We start from the raw sequence: 17,726 nt of genomic DNA, 5'->3' as shown, positions 1-17,726 counted from the left end.
TTGCCCGCAGCTGGGGTGGATTGCCTGTCACGACAGAGAAGAGCCCGTTAAAAGAACGTATAGAAGGGTTGGATTTTCAGACCGGGGTAGCTGGGAGCACTGCTAAATGTTTTGGCATGGACCACAAGGTAAGAAAGATCCTTGAATTGAGAGGCATCAAAGACTGAGCAACTTTGCTGAACTGTCTGATCTACAGGGTCCATACGGTATGACATTAACAGGACTCAGTTTGTCTTTGCTGTTGGAGAACTGTAGAGAGTGCTTGACTGACTGTAGCAAGGTTATTGAAGACATGCCATTTAATGGAAATGACAGACAATGAGTTCCCTGGAGAGAAATGAGTCTATGGAAAGGTTTTTCATTTCAGACTGTTATGGATTGTGTTACGTTAATAATCGGAGTCTGAAATTATAAACTCATGGAACCTGCCCCTCATTCTTTTACTTCAATGACAAAGGTGCTATCTAGAACCAAAAAGGGTTATTTGGCTGTCCCAATAGAAGAACCCAAGAATCCCTTTTGGTTCCAAGTAGAACCCTTTGGGGTTCCATGTAGAACCCTTTCCACAGAGGGTTTTACATGGAACCCAAAATGGTTATACCTGGAACCAAAAAGGGTTCTTCTATGGCGACAACTGCAGAACTGGGCTCCCGAGTGGCACATCGGTCAAAGGCACTGCATCTTGCGGCAGGTAGCCTAGTGGTTGCTGGATTGAATCCCTGAGCTGACAATCTGTCGTTCTGCCCCTGAACACGGCAGTTAACCCACTGTTCCTAGGCAGTCATTGTAAATAAGAATTTGTTCTTAACTGACTTGCCTGGTTGAATAAAGGTTAAATAATAAAAATGAAAAGAATTCTAAGAGTGCATAGTAAAGATTTTTCCAGAGGTGCACCATTACCATGTGAGAAAAGATATTTTGACTCCTGAATCTTTATTGCGTCACAATTAGTGGACAGTAAACAGGACTAACAACATGGTGCTACAATGAGATGTCTGCAGCAGTCAGGATAGCTGGTAATTATATCTGATTACACTGTACAAAGCACTGCCAGTGGAGGCTCACAGCTCTGTGGAACCACTCAGCCATTGTGTTTAGTAACTGCACCATTTGCAGCATCTGGAAGCTGTCCAAGGCCACAAGCTGACTATTATTTCTCAACAATTTTGCAACAGTTTGAGTGAGTCTGAGAAAAGCTAGTGCTACACTGATTGAAGGTCTGTATTAATAACGACTTTGTAGGGACTCTTTTTATGGAGATTCTCCATCGTTTTAGTGTTGGTAGTGCTGCAAGGGCGGTGTTGCTAGTTCTGTGAGATAGCTACAGTGGACTGATTAGATGACTTGAGGAGGCGGTTTAGTACTACAGGCCAGGACCCCTATTCTGTGTGTGGACTGAAGTACCCCCATACCAGAGCCAGCTGATTCAGAGGGGTTGGGTTAAATGCGGAAGACACATTTCAGTTGAATGCATTCAGTTGTGCGACTGACTAAGTATCCCCCTTTCCCTATGTTCAGTCCAACACCCAGTGATCTGTCCCACCTTCCCCACATCCTGGCCCCTCGGAGGGCCCCGTGAAGGAGGAATGCAGACGGTCTCTCTCTCTCTGTTTCTCTTCTCTGGACCCAGATTCACTGAGGAGGGCTTGTTTTGGGGTCGTTCCTTTTTTCGCCTTGCTCTTTTTGTTCACTTAACATCACAGCTGCACTCCCTCTCCTCTCTTTCTTCCTCTCTTTCTCTCCCTTTCCGTCTCTCGCTCTCTCTTCCACCAGTGCACACACTTTTGAATCACCTGGCCTTAACCTCCCAATCCCCCCCAGAAGAAACAGAAAAGCTTGGAGAAGAAGTGGGTCGGAGAGAAAACCACAGTGGGTTTTTGGGAAGGTTGTTGGGTTCTCTTCCCGACATTCCAGCCATAGTGGCTGGAGTCCAGCCAGTATCTAGCTAGCTTAGAGTTAAATACAGTATCTCACTTTCTCTCTACCTCCTCCTCTTATCAGTTCATGCAGGGTTGGAGTGTATACAGTATACTTACTCTTGTATTACACAGAGCCTACAGTAGAGACCCAATGCCCATAGCACATTGACATATACATTACTGCATAAGGATGAACTAAGTCAAGGTACAGTTCATGACATTTCATTGTAACTTTTTTTGAGAATTAACTGTAGGGTCACTCTGTCTGGGTAAATTACTGACATAATTAAGTAAAGTAATGACATGTATATTATCCGATATTGACAACAGAAACAGATTTTTTCTCCTGATAAAGTTCCAAACCAGTCCCCCAAAACCCCCAGACCGCCCAGTCCTCATTTAGTTCTTCAGCCAACCTTCCCTCACATGACATTCAGAGCACAGTGAGGAGAAAGGCCATTCCAGGTCACATGTCTGAAATGGGGCAAATACCCCAGAATCTGACAGGAAATAACAAATAAATAGACATTACCAACATTAAAAGATGCGTGAAAAAACATGTGCAGCCACATTTTAAAAGCAGCAGCCCCCTCCAATTAACACTTGTCTAGACACATAACCTGGGTCAATGTCTGGTTAAGTTGATACAGGTTTGGGAGTCTCCTATGGTCTTTCAAATATGTAAATTCAATGATTTCTTTCTCCAACTTGTTTGTCTGTTTTGTCATAGATGTGAGAGGAGATATAACTGGGTGGGCTAGGTATTATTGTGAGAAAGCTAGCCTTTCAACAGCACCACAACCAGCTGAAAGATGTTTGCTCTAGGAAAGCAGGTCATCCATTAACAGTGATATTGATCGTGTTCTCCACATTAGCAGCTAAAGATGGAATAGTTCCTGAACAGTGTTATTGACTGTCCTCTCTCGCTCTCTCTCTCTCTCGCTCTCTCTCTCTCTCTCTCCCTCTCTCGCTCTCTCTCTCTCTCTCTCTCTCTCTCTCTCTCCCTCTCTCTCTCTCGCTCTCTCTCTCTCTCGCTCTCTCTCGCTCTCTCTCTCTCTCTCTCTCTCCCTCTCTCTCTCTCTCTCCCTCTCTCTCTCTCGCTCTCTCTCGCTCTCTCTCTCTCTCTCTCTCTCTCTCTCTCTCTCTCTTGTGTCTCTCTCTCTCTATGTGTCTCTCTCTCTCTCTCTCTCTGTGTTTCTCTCTCTCTGTGTGTCTCTCTCTCTCTCTCTGTGTGTTTCTCTATCTCTCTGTGTCTCTCTCTATGTGTCTCTCTCTCTCTGTGTTTCTCTATCTCTCTCTCCACAGAGCCTGTGAATGGTGATGTGTTTGTGTTCTTCCACGAGGGGGCTCAGGGCTGTCTAGGGGTGCAGGGTCACTCCCTGTCCCTGTCCGAGTCCTGCGAGGATGACGCCCAGAAGTGGAAGTGGGTGACCCGGGGCCGGCTCTTCAACCTAGGCTCTTCTCTGTGCCTGGGCATGACAACAGGCAACTACAGCTCCAGGGAGGACACCTCACAACTGGGCGTCTACCCCTGTGACAGAGAGCCTCCCGGAGTCCGCTGGACCTGGTACTGTTCCCAGGTGTTGGACAACCTCAACCTGTACCTGCCGTCACCCTCGCACCCTGTTAACCCCTCCACTAACTACTCAGTGGTGGCCTCGGATGTCAAGCCCCCACGGGAGGGGCTCAAGTGGAGGCTCTTTGGGGACGATCAGGACCTTTGTTCTAGGAGCTATCGTGGTAAGTAGAATATCTTCTGCTTCTGGTTTGCAAAGTCATTCTAGTGGATGACTACTACTAGACAAAGAGTACCAAAATAGGGTCATCAACTCTTTGTCTGATAAAGGGAAGTGTAAGTTGAGCAAGTCATTCTGGTCAGGAAGTGACTGATATGTAATGTAAAATAACAGTCTTGATTTTGTTTTGGTATGGAGCAACAAGACGTCAGTTCGACTCGGGTAGGACAAGGGAGTCAGCCATTTTGCAAAAGAAAATTCAACATATGGTTTGTCACTATTTCTCCCAACAGGGCTTGTGAATGAAAAGCTGAGGCAGGGTTAGTCAGCTGAGTTGTACTGTTGAGGAGGGTACAGCTGTATCTGTTCAGACGCACGCTGCAATTCTTTTGCCCTGGGCCTCTCTGTCGACTGTATGACTGACTGGCTGCCCGCCAGCAAGATAGCTAAGGAAAGCCCTCTCGCTCTGTGTTTGTAAACTCAAGACGTAAACAGTGGAATGCCCTTGCCCTCACATAGCCTACAGTAGAGCTGGGTCATTAAACCGGAAATGATTGACACCGACCATGCCGATCATTTATCGCGGGCATTTCGCTGATATCGCTCATTATGATACGTAGCCTGTACTAGAGAAATGTGAAGTTTGGAATGAAGTAAGTGTGTTAATATGGGTGATTGTTAATGGGACAGTTGATGGCTACAACCATCAGACTAGTAGTAAGTTAGTAGGAAACGTTTCAAGAACTTGTTGCACATTAATGTTATAAACTATCCTTCTATTTATCATTTTTGCATCAATTCAGGCAATTCAGGCAAATCCACAAAAATGTGGATTTTTGTCCATATCACCCAGTTCTAGCCTACGGTATGTTAGTGTTTATGTAGGACCTAGGAGTTGAAGCCCCCGCTTAAGGGTTAACAGTGTGGTTTTGAAGCAAAGCCTTGTTTCCACTATTATTAGTAGTAGTATTATTATTCATACAGATATCAAATGTTATAATTTAAGTTGCACTGACAACCTTTCTGCTGGGCTTAGTCTTTGAAATACTGTATCTAGCCTGTCTGACTGGAATTAAAACCAGATCTCCTACAACCTAAGTCCAGAAAATTACTTCTTTCCTCCTCTATCTTTCCTCTCCTTCTTTACTTTCCTCCTCTATCTTTCCTCTCCTTCTTTACTTTCCTCCTCTATCTTTCCTCTCCTTCTTTACTTTCCTCCTCTATCTTTCCTCTCCTTCTTTTCTTTCCTCCTCTATCTTTCCTCTCCTTCTTTACTTTCCTCCTCTATCTTTCCTCTCCTTCTTTACTTTCCTCCTCTATCTTTCCTCTCCTTCTTTACTTTCCTCCTCTATCTTTCCTCTCCTTCTTTACTTTCCTCCTCTATCTTTCCTCTCCTTCTTTACTTTCCTCCTCTATCTTTCCTCTCCTTCTTTACTTTCCTCCTCTATCTTTCCTCTCCTTCTTTACTTTCCTCCTCTATCTTTCCTCTCCTTCTTTACTTTCCTCCTCTATCTTTCCTCTCCTTCTTTACTTTCCTCCTCTATCTTTCCTCTCCTTCTTTACTTTCCTCCTCTATCTTTCCTCTCCTTCTTTTCTTTCCTTTTTCTGTGGGGAGACAAAAGGCATTTGTAACTTTTAACTGCCATTCCTCACAACTTGCTTTTGTGAAGTCAACAGGCTGCTGAATAAAGAATGCCACGGACATTAGTCACCCCGCTGTGTAGCTAGCAGGCTAGCAGCTTGACATGAACCAGCCACTGGTGGAGAAGAGAGGGAAATGAAGGAGGGAAAAGGGAACTTTCTAGGCCTTTCCCCCTTTTTAACACATATGCCCTACTTTCTATGGGCCTGGCTAGTTCTCTGTGTGTTTTGGTAACATCGCAGACACCCTTCTAGTCCCTCTCTTTTACAGCTCTCTCTCTCTCTACCGCTCTCTTTCTCCTTTTCTCCCTCGCCAATTCTCTCTATCTTTCCTCGCTCGCTCTCTTCCCTCTCTCTCTCGTTCTCCATCGTGTCTTGGAGAGTTGATTTGAGTTGTCCCTGCTGTCCTTTCCTTCATACCCCGCTGTCCAGTGGAATGCAGAGGCTACCGTGGCAACCCCTGGGCATTTTGTCAAACTGTGGAGATCAGGTTTCATTCAAAATAAAGTTCATTCACCTCTCAAAGAATAATGGAGTTTAGTTTATACATGGCAGTCTCACAATAGACTGGGAAAATAAGTAAAACAGCTGCTTATAAACTAAACTCATTATTTTATTATTTTAGAGAAAGCTTTTTGGAAAGAGTATCCTTTCTACCCTTGTCAATTGCTAGTGAAAATGAAAATGACTTTTTCTGGCATACTTTTTGAACTGTTTCAGACAGTATATAGTTTTTTATAAAGCTTTGTCCTGATGTAGTTATTTTTCAGATGTAAATTGTTTGATTGTTTTTCCATTATCTGGTCTATTTTGGTTTATTGTTTACCTTTGATGGTCTTTCCCATACCTTTTGGTCCAAAAGCACACTTTGGCGTCTGCCTTAATTTCCTTGTAATATATCTTCTATTTATTGATCACGTTTAATTGCACGTCTTTCAGTACACAGATTTGTTTGCTCAGTAAAAACCATCCACACAAATCAATTTGGGACAGAAAGTGGCGCTTCAGGGCCAGTGCATCCTGGGATTTGAAGTCTTTCCATCGTGCGCCTTTGCAGAGATCTATACTATCCAGGGGAACTCTTACGGTCGGCCCTGCTACCTGCCCTTCATGTACGATGGCCAGTGGTTCCACAACTGCACCAGTATTGGCAGAGAGGACGGTCACCTGTGGTGTGCCACCACCTTCGACTATGGCAAGGACGAACGCTGGGGCTTCTGTCCTGTTAAGAGTGAGTCACTGTCCACCCCCCCCCCCCACCCCCACACACACACACGCACCACAGACTCTTTCTATGTCTCTCTATGACTTTTTCCCCTTGCAATGATCTCTGTTTCTTCCACCCTCCCCTCTTTCTCTCACTCACTCCCTCCTTCCCCCTCCCAGGCAATGACTGTGAGACGTTCTGGGACACAGATCCCCTGACAGACAGCTGCTACCAGTTCAACTTCCAGGCCACCCTGTCATGGAGCGAGGCTCGCATCAGCTGCCAACAGCAGGGGGCAGACCTGCTCAGTATCACCAAGCTACATGAACAGACCTACATCAACGGTAAGAGACCAGAGGAGAGTCTAAAATGCAGTGCTCTATGCTACAACACGGTAGAGGTTTTCTTCCTTATTCTCGGTTTGATAGAAATGTGTTTATAGGTCTGTTATGAACTGGTATTAAACATTACTGGTAAACAACTATGTATTAAGCGTGTATAAGCCATTTAAAAGCATACCTTAAAATCACCATCTTTTCTCAACTTACCTCTTCTCTAATAGTTTTAAAGAGGGAGAGTGTGATCTTGCCTCTGTTTATATGAGAATATCTTAGGTTTTTAAGAGAAGTCTCCCTGCTGCTGTAGGTTTGCTGACTGGTTACAGTGCTGCTCTGTGGATCGGTCTGAATGACCTGGACATCACCGGAGGCTGGCAGTGGGGTGACTCCTCCCCGCTCAAATACCTCAACTGGGAGAACGGTGAGAGAACACTGCCTTTAACCCAACCCAACCTCAACCATCTTTTTAACCCAACCTCAACCATCCTCAAACACCATTCTAACCCAACCTCAACAATCCTCAACCATCTTTTTAACCCAACCTCAACCATCCTCAAACATCTTTCCAACTCAACCCAACCTCAACCATCTTTTTAACCCAACCTCAACCATCCTCAAACATCTTTCCAACCCAACCCAACCTCAACCATCCTCAACCATCTTTTTAACCCAACCTCAATCATCCTCAAACATCTTTCCAACTCAACCCAACCTCAACCATCCTTAACCATCTTTTTAACCAACCTCAACCATCCTCAAACATCTTTCCAACCCAACCTCAACCATCCTCAACCATCTTTTTAACCCAACCTCAACCATCCTCAAACATCTTTCCAACCCAACCTCAACCATCCTCAACCATCTTTTTAACCCAACCTCAACCATCCTCAAACATCTTTCTAACCCAACCCAACCTCATCCATCCTCAACCCTGATTTTAAAAGCAGATTGACGTTTATTGTCCTGAATCTTGCCCTGGAAGCAGAACTCTCGCTAGATGGGCCAGCTGTAAAGTCAAAATTGACTATATAGTAAAAATGTATGAAAACATAATTCATTTTTTTGTCTTAATGTAAGGTTAGGGTTAGCAGGGTTAGGGTTATGGTTGGGTTTAAAATCAGTTTTTATGACTTTGTGGCTGTGTAACGGCTGTCTGTGGAAGTAGACCAAGGTGCAGCGGAGTTAGTGTTCATCTTGAGTTTTAATTAACAAACACGATACAACAAAACAAGAAAACCGACAGCCAAACAGTACTGTCAGGTGCAAGACACTAAACAGAAACAATCCCCCACAAAACCCAAAGGAAAAACAGGCTCCTTATGTGTGACTCCCAATCAGCAACAATGAACTACAGCTGTGCCTGATTGGGAGCCACACACACGGCCCAAAACAAAGAAATACACAAACATAGAAAAATGAACATAGAACGCCCACCCAATGTAACACCCTGTCCTAACCAAAATAAAGAACAAAAACCCCTCTCTATGGCCAGGGCGTTACAGGCTGTGCCAGCAAGTGACCACTGCAGAGCTGCTTTCAGGGCAATATTCATGACAATAAATGCCAACCTGCTCCTTTTAACCCAACCCAATCTCATACATCCTCAACCAACCTTTTAACCTTATCCATCCTCAACCATCCTATTAACCTTATCCATCCTCAACCATCCTTTTAACCTTATCCATCCTCAACCATCCTATTAACCTTATCCATCCTCAACCATCCTTTTAACCTTATCCATCCTCAACTATCCTTTTAACTTCATCCATCCTCAACTATCCTTTTAACTTCATCCATCCTCAACTATCCTTTTAACTTCATCCATCCTCAACTATCCTTTTAACTTCATCCATCCTCAACTATCCTTTTAACTTCATCCATCCTCAACTATCCTTTTAAACTTATCCGTCCTCAACCATCCTTTTAACCTTATCCATCCTTATCCATCCTTTTAACCTTATCCGTCCTCAACCATCCTTTTAACCTTATCCGTCCTCAACCATCCTTTTAACCTTATCCGTCCTCAACCATCCTTTTAACCTTATCCATCCTCAGCCATCCTTTTAACCTTATCCATCCTCAGCCATCCTTTTAACCCAACCCAACCTCTACCATCTGTTTACAACACTAACACCACAGACTACACAGAGAACTTCTAAGCTGTCTCTTCTTTCTACCTCCCAATATTCTATCTATTTCAATCCCAGACCAGCCGGGCCATGTGGAGGAGGAGAACTGTGCGGTGATCAGGACAGAGTCGTCTGGCCGCTGGCAGAACAGAGACTGCTCTGTAGCCCTTCCCTACGTCTGTAAGAAGAGACCCAATGCCACCCTGGACCCCTTCACCACCGGTACGTCTGCCTAGTCACCGGTCGAGACTCTAGACCTCCTTATCAAATCCTCCCTGCTAAAGCTTTTACAGATATTGGAGCTTGATTTGATCACTCTTCTGTTGCTGAGAATTTTCCTGCAAAGCAGGAAAGGCACATTTGTAGTGTTTTTGAGTTTTAAAAAGGCTTCTAATGTTTGTAATTTCCACTTTCAAATTTCAGACTTGATTTTCCCTTACAAAAAATGTATCAACCCCTGCAAAATGTACATTTGTTACAATCCACATAATAATTCACATTTCCTGTTGCTGCAGGATTATTTTCCCTCTGTAGCGAACAGGTTCAAATTAAGATCCTACATATGTAGCTTGTTGTTTCATGGACAGTTACATACACTGTATGTGAGTAGTTACAGTTCTAAAAACAAAATCCTAGATTTATGTTACCATCGGGTTATATGCTCTCTACTGTATTAGCAAATAGTTAATATAGGATATATTTCCCTTCTGTTTGCTCTCTGTCTCTGCTCTGTGGGCTGCAGACTCGTGGGCGGATGATGAGAAGTACGAGTGTGATGTGGGCTGGCAGGCGTTCCAGGCAGGCTGCTACAGACTGACGTCAGAGAAGGTGGACTGGGACGCTGCTCAGAAAACCTGTCAGAAAATGGAGGCCAACCTGGTCAGCCTCCACACCCTGCCTGAACTAGAGTTCATCATCAACAACATCAAGCGAGGTACACAGATAATGCAGTATGTCATGGAAAGGTACCTCAACCTGAATCTGCTACACAGATACTACAATACTGTACATGTCACAAAAAGAATCTTCAACTTCAGTGTCCAACAGTTTCTCTCATAGGAGATATTTGATCTTGTTTCTTGTTAGTTTTTATATATAGCACATGTGTACAATTTGTTTAGGTTGTTTACCTGAAACAACAAAAATGAAATGAAATAAAAAGGTACAGTACCAGTCAAAAGTGAGGAAAGGTTTTGGTTACTAGATGATTCCATATGTGTTATTTCATAGCTTTGATGTCTTCACTGTTATTCTACAAAGTGGAAATAAAGAAAAACCCTTGAATGAGTAGGTGTGTCCAAGCGTTTGACTGGCACTGTATATAATAAGTTATTTACAACGTTTTGCACCACCACACTATAAGGACAGGGGTTGGCGTACTGTAGTTACACCCTACCTACACTCTTAGAAAAAAAGGTGCTATCTAGAACCTAAACGGGTTCTTCGGCTGTCCTCATTGGAAAACCCTTTGAAGAACCCTTTTTGGTTCCAGGTAGAAAGAACCCTTTTAGTTCCAAGTCGAATCCTTTTGTGTTCAAGGTAGAACCCTTTCCACCGAGGGCTCTACATGGAACCCTTAAGGGTTGTACCTAGAAACAAAAAGGGTTCTCCTATGGGGACAACCGAAGAACCCTTTAGGAACACTTTAGTTGAAGCGTGTCCTAATACTCCAATCCACTCACTGCTTCTCCCATCTTGTTTCTGTCCTAATACTCCAATCCACTCACTGCTTGTCCCATCTTGTTTCTGTCCTAGTGTGATTGCTGTAGTGTCTCCTCCCTGCTCTGTGATAGTTATCGTCATATCTCTGTGTGTCAGATGTGGAGGAGCTGTGGATTGGTCTCCATGACACGGCTATGCAGATGGACTTCCAGTGGACAGACCACACGCCCGTCATCTTCACTTACTGGCACCCCTTTGAGCCCAACAACTTCCAAAACACCCCCGAGGACTGTGTCACCATCTGGGGACCCGTGAGTGACCCTTGGCCTTTGACCCCTCTAGTCTGGACCCTTCGTCATCTCACAGCTGTGTGTTCTCACCGCCAGCAAGCCTCCTTACGGAACACTATTGTTTATACTCTGCAGCTGTGTCCTCTCTCTTTGTGTGTGTGTGCGTCTGTGCGTGTGTGTGTGTACAGGAAGGCCGCTGGAATGACAGTCCCTGTAACCAGACCCTGCCGTCCATCTGTAAGAAAGCAGCCCAGAAGACTGACGGACAGGCACAGGACCACGGGTGCAAACCAGTAAGATTTACTATAGTCTCTTTCTTTATTTCGCGCTTTCTACATTCTCTTTTTCCCTCTCTCTTTGTCTCTCCTCTCTTCCCTCTCTCTTGCTCTCTCTCTTTTTCTCTCCCTCCCCCCTCTCTCTCTACTTTCTTTCTCTCACTCCTTCTCTCAATCTCTCTCTCTCTCTCTCTCTCGGTCACTACTTTCTCTCGCCCTCTCTCTTTTTCTCACTCCTTCCTCTCAATCTGTGTTTCTCCGTCTCTGTCCCCCTCTCTGTCTGTCTAGAAAGGTTCTATTCACAGTTCTAGCAGCGTCATGCTGTTCTAACTCCAGATGCAGAATGTCAGCACTGGCACTCTGAATGCAGATTGTGAATATTTGAGTGCACCCCCTCACACTCTGCCCCCCTCCCTGTACATCCCTCACCCCTCCACCTTCCGCCCCTCTGCCCTCTGCCCACCCCTCTGCCCCAGTCTGTATTTGCTCTGAATCACCCCCTCAGGGCCAGGGAGGTCAGCCAGACCCTACCCCCAGACAGCCCCACAAATGTGTTCACATTCACAAAAATACCCACACACAAATGAACCATATCCACACGTCTCACATCTGGTAAACCCCTCTCTTTCTTTCTTTCTTTCTTTCTTTCTTTCTTTCGCTCTCTCTCTCTCTCTCTCTCTCTCTCTCTCTCTGTCTCTGTCTCTGTCTGTCTCTCTCTTTCTGCAATTTCACAGACTGTAATTCTCTTCTTATCTTTGACTAGTTTCCCCCATGGTTGTGTGCTCTCCTCTCCTGCTCTATTTCAATCCTCTCCTGCTTAAAGGGTAAAAACATTTACTCAGGCAGAGGTATTACTGTTTGATCCTGATGCTTCAGTAATTTAGTGTTTATGCGCTCCCTCACTCGCTCACTAGACATGATGGATAGCCCAGCTAATGCCTCATGGCAAATGAGTTACTGCTGTTAGCTTGGCTCCTGCTTGGCCAACTTCTTTCTCTGTGGAGTTGACTGCGTTGTGCGAGTTGTATGAGTTAATGCTCGCTTTTTGAGTTAACTCAACATCTGAAGAGAAAGTGTGAGACAACCAAGTTACCGACTTAGTGGTTCAGCGGTTCTGCGGTTCTGTCGGAACAATAGGGTCTATATGATCCACAGCTCATTGGCTCGGGGAACTGTAACACTAGAGATCCCCAGAGAGTGTTGCATTGTGGGTCATGTGACAGGAGAGAGAGGAATAGATAACATACGCATCTGCCTCTCTAGTATGAGGCTCATAAAGAGGAACGTGGCTCGCCAGCTGGAAGTCTGAGGTTTCTCCCTTCCTGCCAAGTGCAGTTGTGCAAAAGCCTGAAGTTGGACTAAATCACACAAAGTGACTTTCCCTCTCTCGTCCTCTCTCACATACGCACTCACTTCAACACACACACGTGTACACGACTACACACTCAAACCCTTGTGACATTTTGTGTGTTGGCTGTGCTCTCGTTCTGTACACGTCTGCAGATAAGCACTGAGAGGAGAGAGAGAGGGGTGGAGCAAGAGAGCGGTTTGAGAGAGAGTATAGCTCTGAGCCTGGACTTGTTCTGTCCTGCCCCAGTTTTATAAGTAGGGAAAAAGAATTGCCCTTTCCTTATTATCCATGTGTTGTTTATAGTACTTTATGCTTATACGTTCCCATCTCATCCGGTTGTGTTTTCATGCATGTCTATGGATGTAGATAGATCTCTTTGGACAGTTATTATTTCTATGCCTACTCAACCTTTCTCCTCTCTCTCCCCCACCTCTCTCTCTCGTCAGGGCTGGAGATGGCACAGTCCGGCCTGCTACTGGGTGGGAGAGGAGCAGGTGACCTTCGAGGAGGGCAGTAAGGCCTGCGCTGGCAGCGGAGCTACCCTCATCACCATCACCAATAGGTACCCACACACATGCATACCTGTCCATACACTCGTGCAAGCACACGCCAGCACACACAGACACAAACACACACACACACACCTAGTGTAACCTCTGACCCTTGAGCCTTGTCCATGTGCGATGTTGTAGGTTTGAGCAGGCATTTGTCAACAGTCTGGTGTTTGGCCGTTCTGGGGATTCATTCTGGATAGCACTGCTTGACCAGAACAGCCCCGGAAAATTCCACTGGCTCAGCGGGGATGAAGTGGCCTATACCAACTGGAACAGAGACCAGCCAGGTGGGACATGGACCTCTGTCTCTCTATCTGTCCACAGAGCTATCATGACGGACATGTTGGTCTTGTACTAGTCTTCAGGACACCTGTCTGTGCTGTATGCCATATGCCCAGAGCCCTGTCAAAACCAGATATGGTATAAACACTTATCTCTTGAGTATTCATTGTGGCCAAATTGCCAATGTCTTAATCAGGTGATTGGTTTACCATTTTCAAGACCATCTTTTGCCATGATCTCTGCCATCCCCACTGGTGTGTCAGTCAGTCAGTTACTCCCAGACCCAGACTCATACAACTACGTAACAGGGACCACTCTCTCCCCCCTCTCCTCTGTCAGGAGGAAACATCAAAGGGGGCTGTGTAACCATGGAGACGGGCTACGCCACAGGCCTCTGGGAGGTGAAGGACTGTGCGTCGGCCCGGGCTAAGTTCATCTGTAGACTGAACCAGGACACGTCCCTCAGCCCTGAGCCCCCAGCCCCGCACCCCACCCCCAGCCTCACTGGATCCTGCCCCAACGGGTGGAAGACAAACGGCAAGCTGCACCACTGTTACAAGGTATCCTACGCCTTTACCGCTACTTGATAAACTCAGCAAAAAAAGAAACGGCCCTTTTTCAGGACCCTGTCTTTCAAAGGTAATTCGTAAAAATCCAAATAACTTCACAGATCTTCATTGTAAGGGTTTAAACACTGTTTTCCATGCTTGTTCAATGAACCATAAACAATTAATGAACATGCACCTGTGGAACGGTTGTTAAGACACTAACAGCTTACAGACGGTAGGCAATTAAAGTCACAGTTATGAAAACTTAGGACACTAAAGAGGCCTTTCTACTGACTCTGGAAAACACCAAAAGAAAGATGCCCAGGGTCCCTGCTCATCTGCGTGAATGTGCCTTTGGCATGCTGCAAGGAGGCATGAGGACTGCAGATGTGGCCAGGGCAATAAATTGCAATGTCCGTACTGTTAGACGCCTAAGACAGCGCTACAGGGAGACAGGACGGACAGCTGATCGTCCTCGCAGTGGCAGGCCACGTGTAACAACACCTGCGCAGGATCGGTACAGCCGAACATCACACCTGCGGGACAGGTACATGATGGCAACAACAGCCCGAATTACACCAGGAACGCACAATCCCTCCATCAGTGCTCAGACTGTCCGCAATAGGCTGAGAGAGGCTGGACAGGGCTTGTAGGCCTGTTGTAAGGCAGGTCCTCACCAGATATCACCTGCAACAACGTCGCCTATGGGCACAAGCCCACCGTCGCTGGACCAGACAGGACTGGCAAAAAGTGCTCTTCACTGATGAGTCGCAGTTTTGTCTCACCAGGGGTGATGGTCGGATTCGCGTTTTTATCGTCGAAGGAATGAGCATTACCCCGAGGCCTGTACTCTGGAGCGGGATGGATTTGGAGGTGGAGAGTCCGTCATGGTCTGGGGAGGTGTGTCACAGCATCATTGGACTGAGCTTGTTGTCATTACAGGCAATCGCAACGCTGTGACCCCCCCTTTGTTCAGGGACACATTATTCCATTTCTGTTAATCACATGTCTGTGGAACTTGTTCAGTTTTTGTCTCAGTTGTTGAATCTTGTTATGTTCATACAAATATTTACACATGTTAAGTTTGCTGAAAATAAACACAGTTGACAGTGAGAGGACGTTTCTTTTTTTGCTGAGTTTATTACTACACATATATTTTTTAGCATATGTATTAGTTTAGTCAATATAGATACCATTTATTTGCCTCTAACGCCTCTGTGTGTGTGTGTGTGTGTGTGTGTGTGTGTGTGTGTGTGTGTGTGTGTGTGTGTGTGTGTGCCTGCCTGTCTGCACTGCGTGCCTGCATATGTGTGTGTGTATGTGTGTGTGTATGCGTCTGCCTGCCTGTCTGCCTGCGTGCCTGCATTTGTGTGTGTGTGTGTGTGTCCCAGGTGTTTGACTTGGCCCAGATGGACCAGAAGCTGAGCTGGCTGCAGGCCCACCTAGCCTGTCAGAGACACCATGGAGCCAACCTGCTGAGTGTCAGTGGCCCAGAGGAGGAGCACTTCATACTGCAGATACTACACGAAGCCTTTGGGTGGGTGGGTGGACACTCCACCTTGATCATGCATGGGTTGTATGAATGGGTCTCTGTTACAGGGCCTAGACTGGATGGAGGGAGAACGTGGTTCTTATTGGAAAAGGGGATGCGTTTGTAATTTAAAGAGGGAATGTGGTGGTAATGATGAGGATGATAATAATAAATGTATATAATAATACTTTTTGGGGGTGCTTATATTTGTCCTGTTACACACAGTGTGTAATGGAAATGAATTTTTTGCATGTCCCAACTCCCCCTGAGATACCCGCAGGGAGTGGGGTCACGGCCAGGGTCGCCATTGTACATAATCTCTGGAGCAATTAGGGTTCAGTGCCTGGCTCAAGGGCACAGTGACGGATTATATATATGTTTTATGCTGATGACTATGATGCTGATGATGGTGATGATGATAGTAATGATGATGATGCTGCTGTTGATGATGATAATGACAATAACGATAATGATGCTGACATCCCTGCTGCTGATGCCGACGACGCTGATGCTGCTGCTGATGATGGTCCACAGGGAGTTAGAGGACCATGAGCAGCACTGGTTCTGGATCGGGCTGAACCGCAGGAACCCCATGGACAACGGCAGCTGGAAGTGGAGCGATGGACTGGCTGTGAGTCACAGCATCACCATCCAGTCATCCAGCCACAGCATTACATCACAGCATGTCTATGGACCTAATTCGAGCAGCCAAACCACAGCACTATCTATTATTGACCCAGCTTAACACAGCGACCTTGATTTACTGATAGCTACTGCCCAGCTGCAACAACATACAGCCTCTTGCACCATATATGTGTACCTCAAAGCTTATATATATACAGTGCTGTGAAAAAGTATTTGCCCCCTTCCTGATTTCTTATTCTTTTGCACATTTGTCACACTTAAATGTTTCAGATCAAACAAATTTTAATATTACACAAAGATAACCCAAGTAAACACAAAATGCAGTTTTTAAGTGATGATTTTATTTATTAAGAGAACAAAGCTATCTGAACCTTCATGGCCCTATGTGACAAAGTAATTGCTCCCCCCCCTTGTTAAATCATGAATTTACTGTGGTTAATCACATTTTTTGGAAAGCTGAGTTCAATTTCACTAGCCACACCCAGGCCTGATTACTGCCAGACCTGTTGAATCAAGAAATCACTTAAATAGAACCTGTCTGACAAAGTGAAGTAGGCCAAAAGATCTCAAAAAACAAGACATCATGCCGCGATCCAAAGAACTTCAGGAACAGATGAGAAACAAAGTAATTGACATCTATCAGTCTGGAAAGGATTACAAAGCCATTTCTAAAGCTTTGGGACTCCAGTGAACCATGGTGAGAGCCATTATCCACAAATGGAGAAAGTTTGGACCAGTGGTGAACCTTCCCAGAAGTGGCCAGCCTACCAAAATTACCCCAAGAGCGCAGCGACGACTCATCCAAGAGGTCACAAAAGAACCCACAACAACATCTAAAGAACTGCAGGCCTCACTTGCCTCAGTTAAGGTCAGTGTTCATGACTCAACCATAAGAAAGAGACTGGGCAAAAAGGGCATCCGTGGCAGAGTTCCAAGGCCGAAAACCACTGCTGACCAAAAACAACATAAAGGCTCATCTCACTTTTGGCAAAAAACATCTTGCTGATCCCCAAGACTTTTGGGAAAATATTCTGTGGACTGATGTGACAAAAGTTGAACTTTTTAGAAGGTGTGTGTCCCGTTACATCTGGTGTAAAAGTAACACAGCATTTCAGAAAAAGAACATCATACCAACAGTCAAATATGGTGGTTGTAGTGTGATGGTCTGGGGCTGCTTTGCTGCTTCAGGACCTGGATGACTTGCTGTGATTGATGGAACCAATAATTCTGCTCTCTACCAAAACATCCAGAAGGAGAATGTCCGGCCATCAGTTCATGACCTCAAGCTGAAGCGCACTTGGGTTCTGCAACAGGACATTGATCCAAAACAAACCAGCAAGTCCACATCTGAATGGCTTAAAAAAAACAAAATGAAGGTTTTGGAGTGGCCTAGTCAAAGTCCGGACTTGAATCCGATTGAGATGCTGTGGCGTGACCTTAAAAAGGTGGTTCATGCTCGAAAACCCTTCAATGCTGCTGAATTAAAACAATTCTGCAAAGAAGAGTGGGCCAAAATTCCTCCACAGCGATGTGAAAGACTCATTGCCAGTTATCGCAAACGCTCGATTGCAGTTGTTGCTGCGGAGGGTGGCACAACCAGTTATTAGGTTTAGGGGGA

At 45.4% G+C, this 17,726-nt stretch overlaps 1 protein-coding gene across 2 annotated transcripts in view; it reads left to right on the top strand.

The window, feature by feature from the left end:
- The window catches only part of LOC115171080 (C-type mannose receptor 2), a 35,590-nt gene that overhangs the window by 3,280 nt on the left and 14,584 nt on the right, over positions 1 to 17,726 (top strand). For both annotated transcript variants that reach the window (XM_029727579.1, XM_029727578.1), the window contains exons 2-14: positions 3,225 to 3,659; positions 6,354 to 6,527; positions 6,683 to 6,847; positions 7,149 to 7,262; positions 9,049 to 9,192; positions 9,713 to 9,904; positions 10,789 to 10,943; positions 11,111 to 11,215; positions 12,995 to 13,110; positions 13,241 to 13,389; positions 13,724 to 13,944; positions 15,324 to 15,469; positions 15,998 to 16,094. In XM_029727579.1, coding sequence (XP_029583439.1) covers positions 3,225 to 3,659; positions 6,354 to 6,527; positions 6,683 to 6,847; positions 7,149 to 7,262; positions 9,049 to 9,192; positions 9,713 to 9,904; positions 10,789 to 10,943; positions 11,111 to 11,215; positions 12,995 to 13,110; positions 13,241 to 13,389; positions 13,724 to 13,944; positions 15,324 to 15,469; positions 15,998 to 16,094 — 2,213 coding nt within the window. The remainder of the gene's footprint in view (positions 1 to 3,224; positions 3,660 to 6,353; positions 6,528 to 6,682; positions 6,848 to 7,148; positions 7,263 to 9,048; positions 9,193 to 9,712; positions 9,905 to 10,788; positions 10,944 to 11,110; positions 11,216 to 12,994; positions 13,111 to 13,240; positions 13,390 to 13,723; positions 13,945 to 15,323; positions 15,470 to 15,997; positions 16,095 to 17,726) is intronic.

The sequence above is a fragment of the Salmo trutta genome, chromosome 32 (assembly GCF_901001165.1).
Source record: "Salmo trutta chromosome 32, fSalTru1.1, whole genome shotgun sequence".
NCBI classification, from domain to species: domain Eukaryota; kingdom Metazoa; phylum Chordata; class Actinopteri; order Salmoniformes; family Salmonidae; genus Salmo; species Salmo trutta.
The sequence above is the reverse complement of the archived record's forward strand: the minus strand, read 5'-3'. Positions and strand labels throughout refer to the sequence as shown.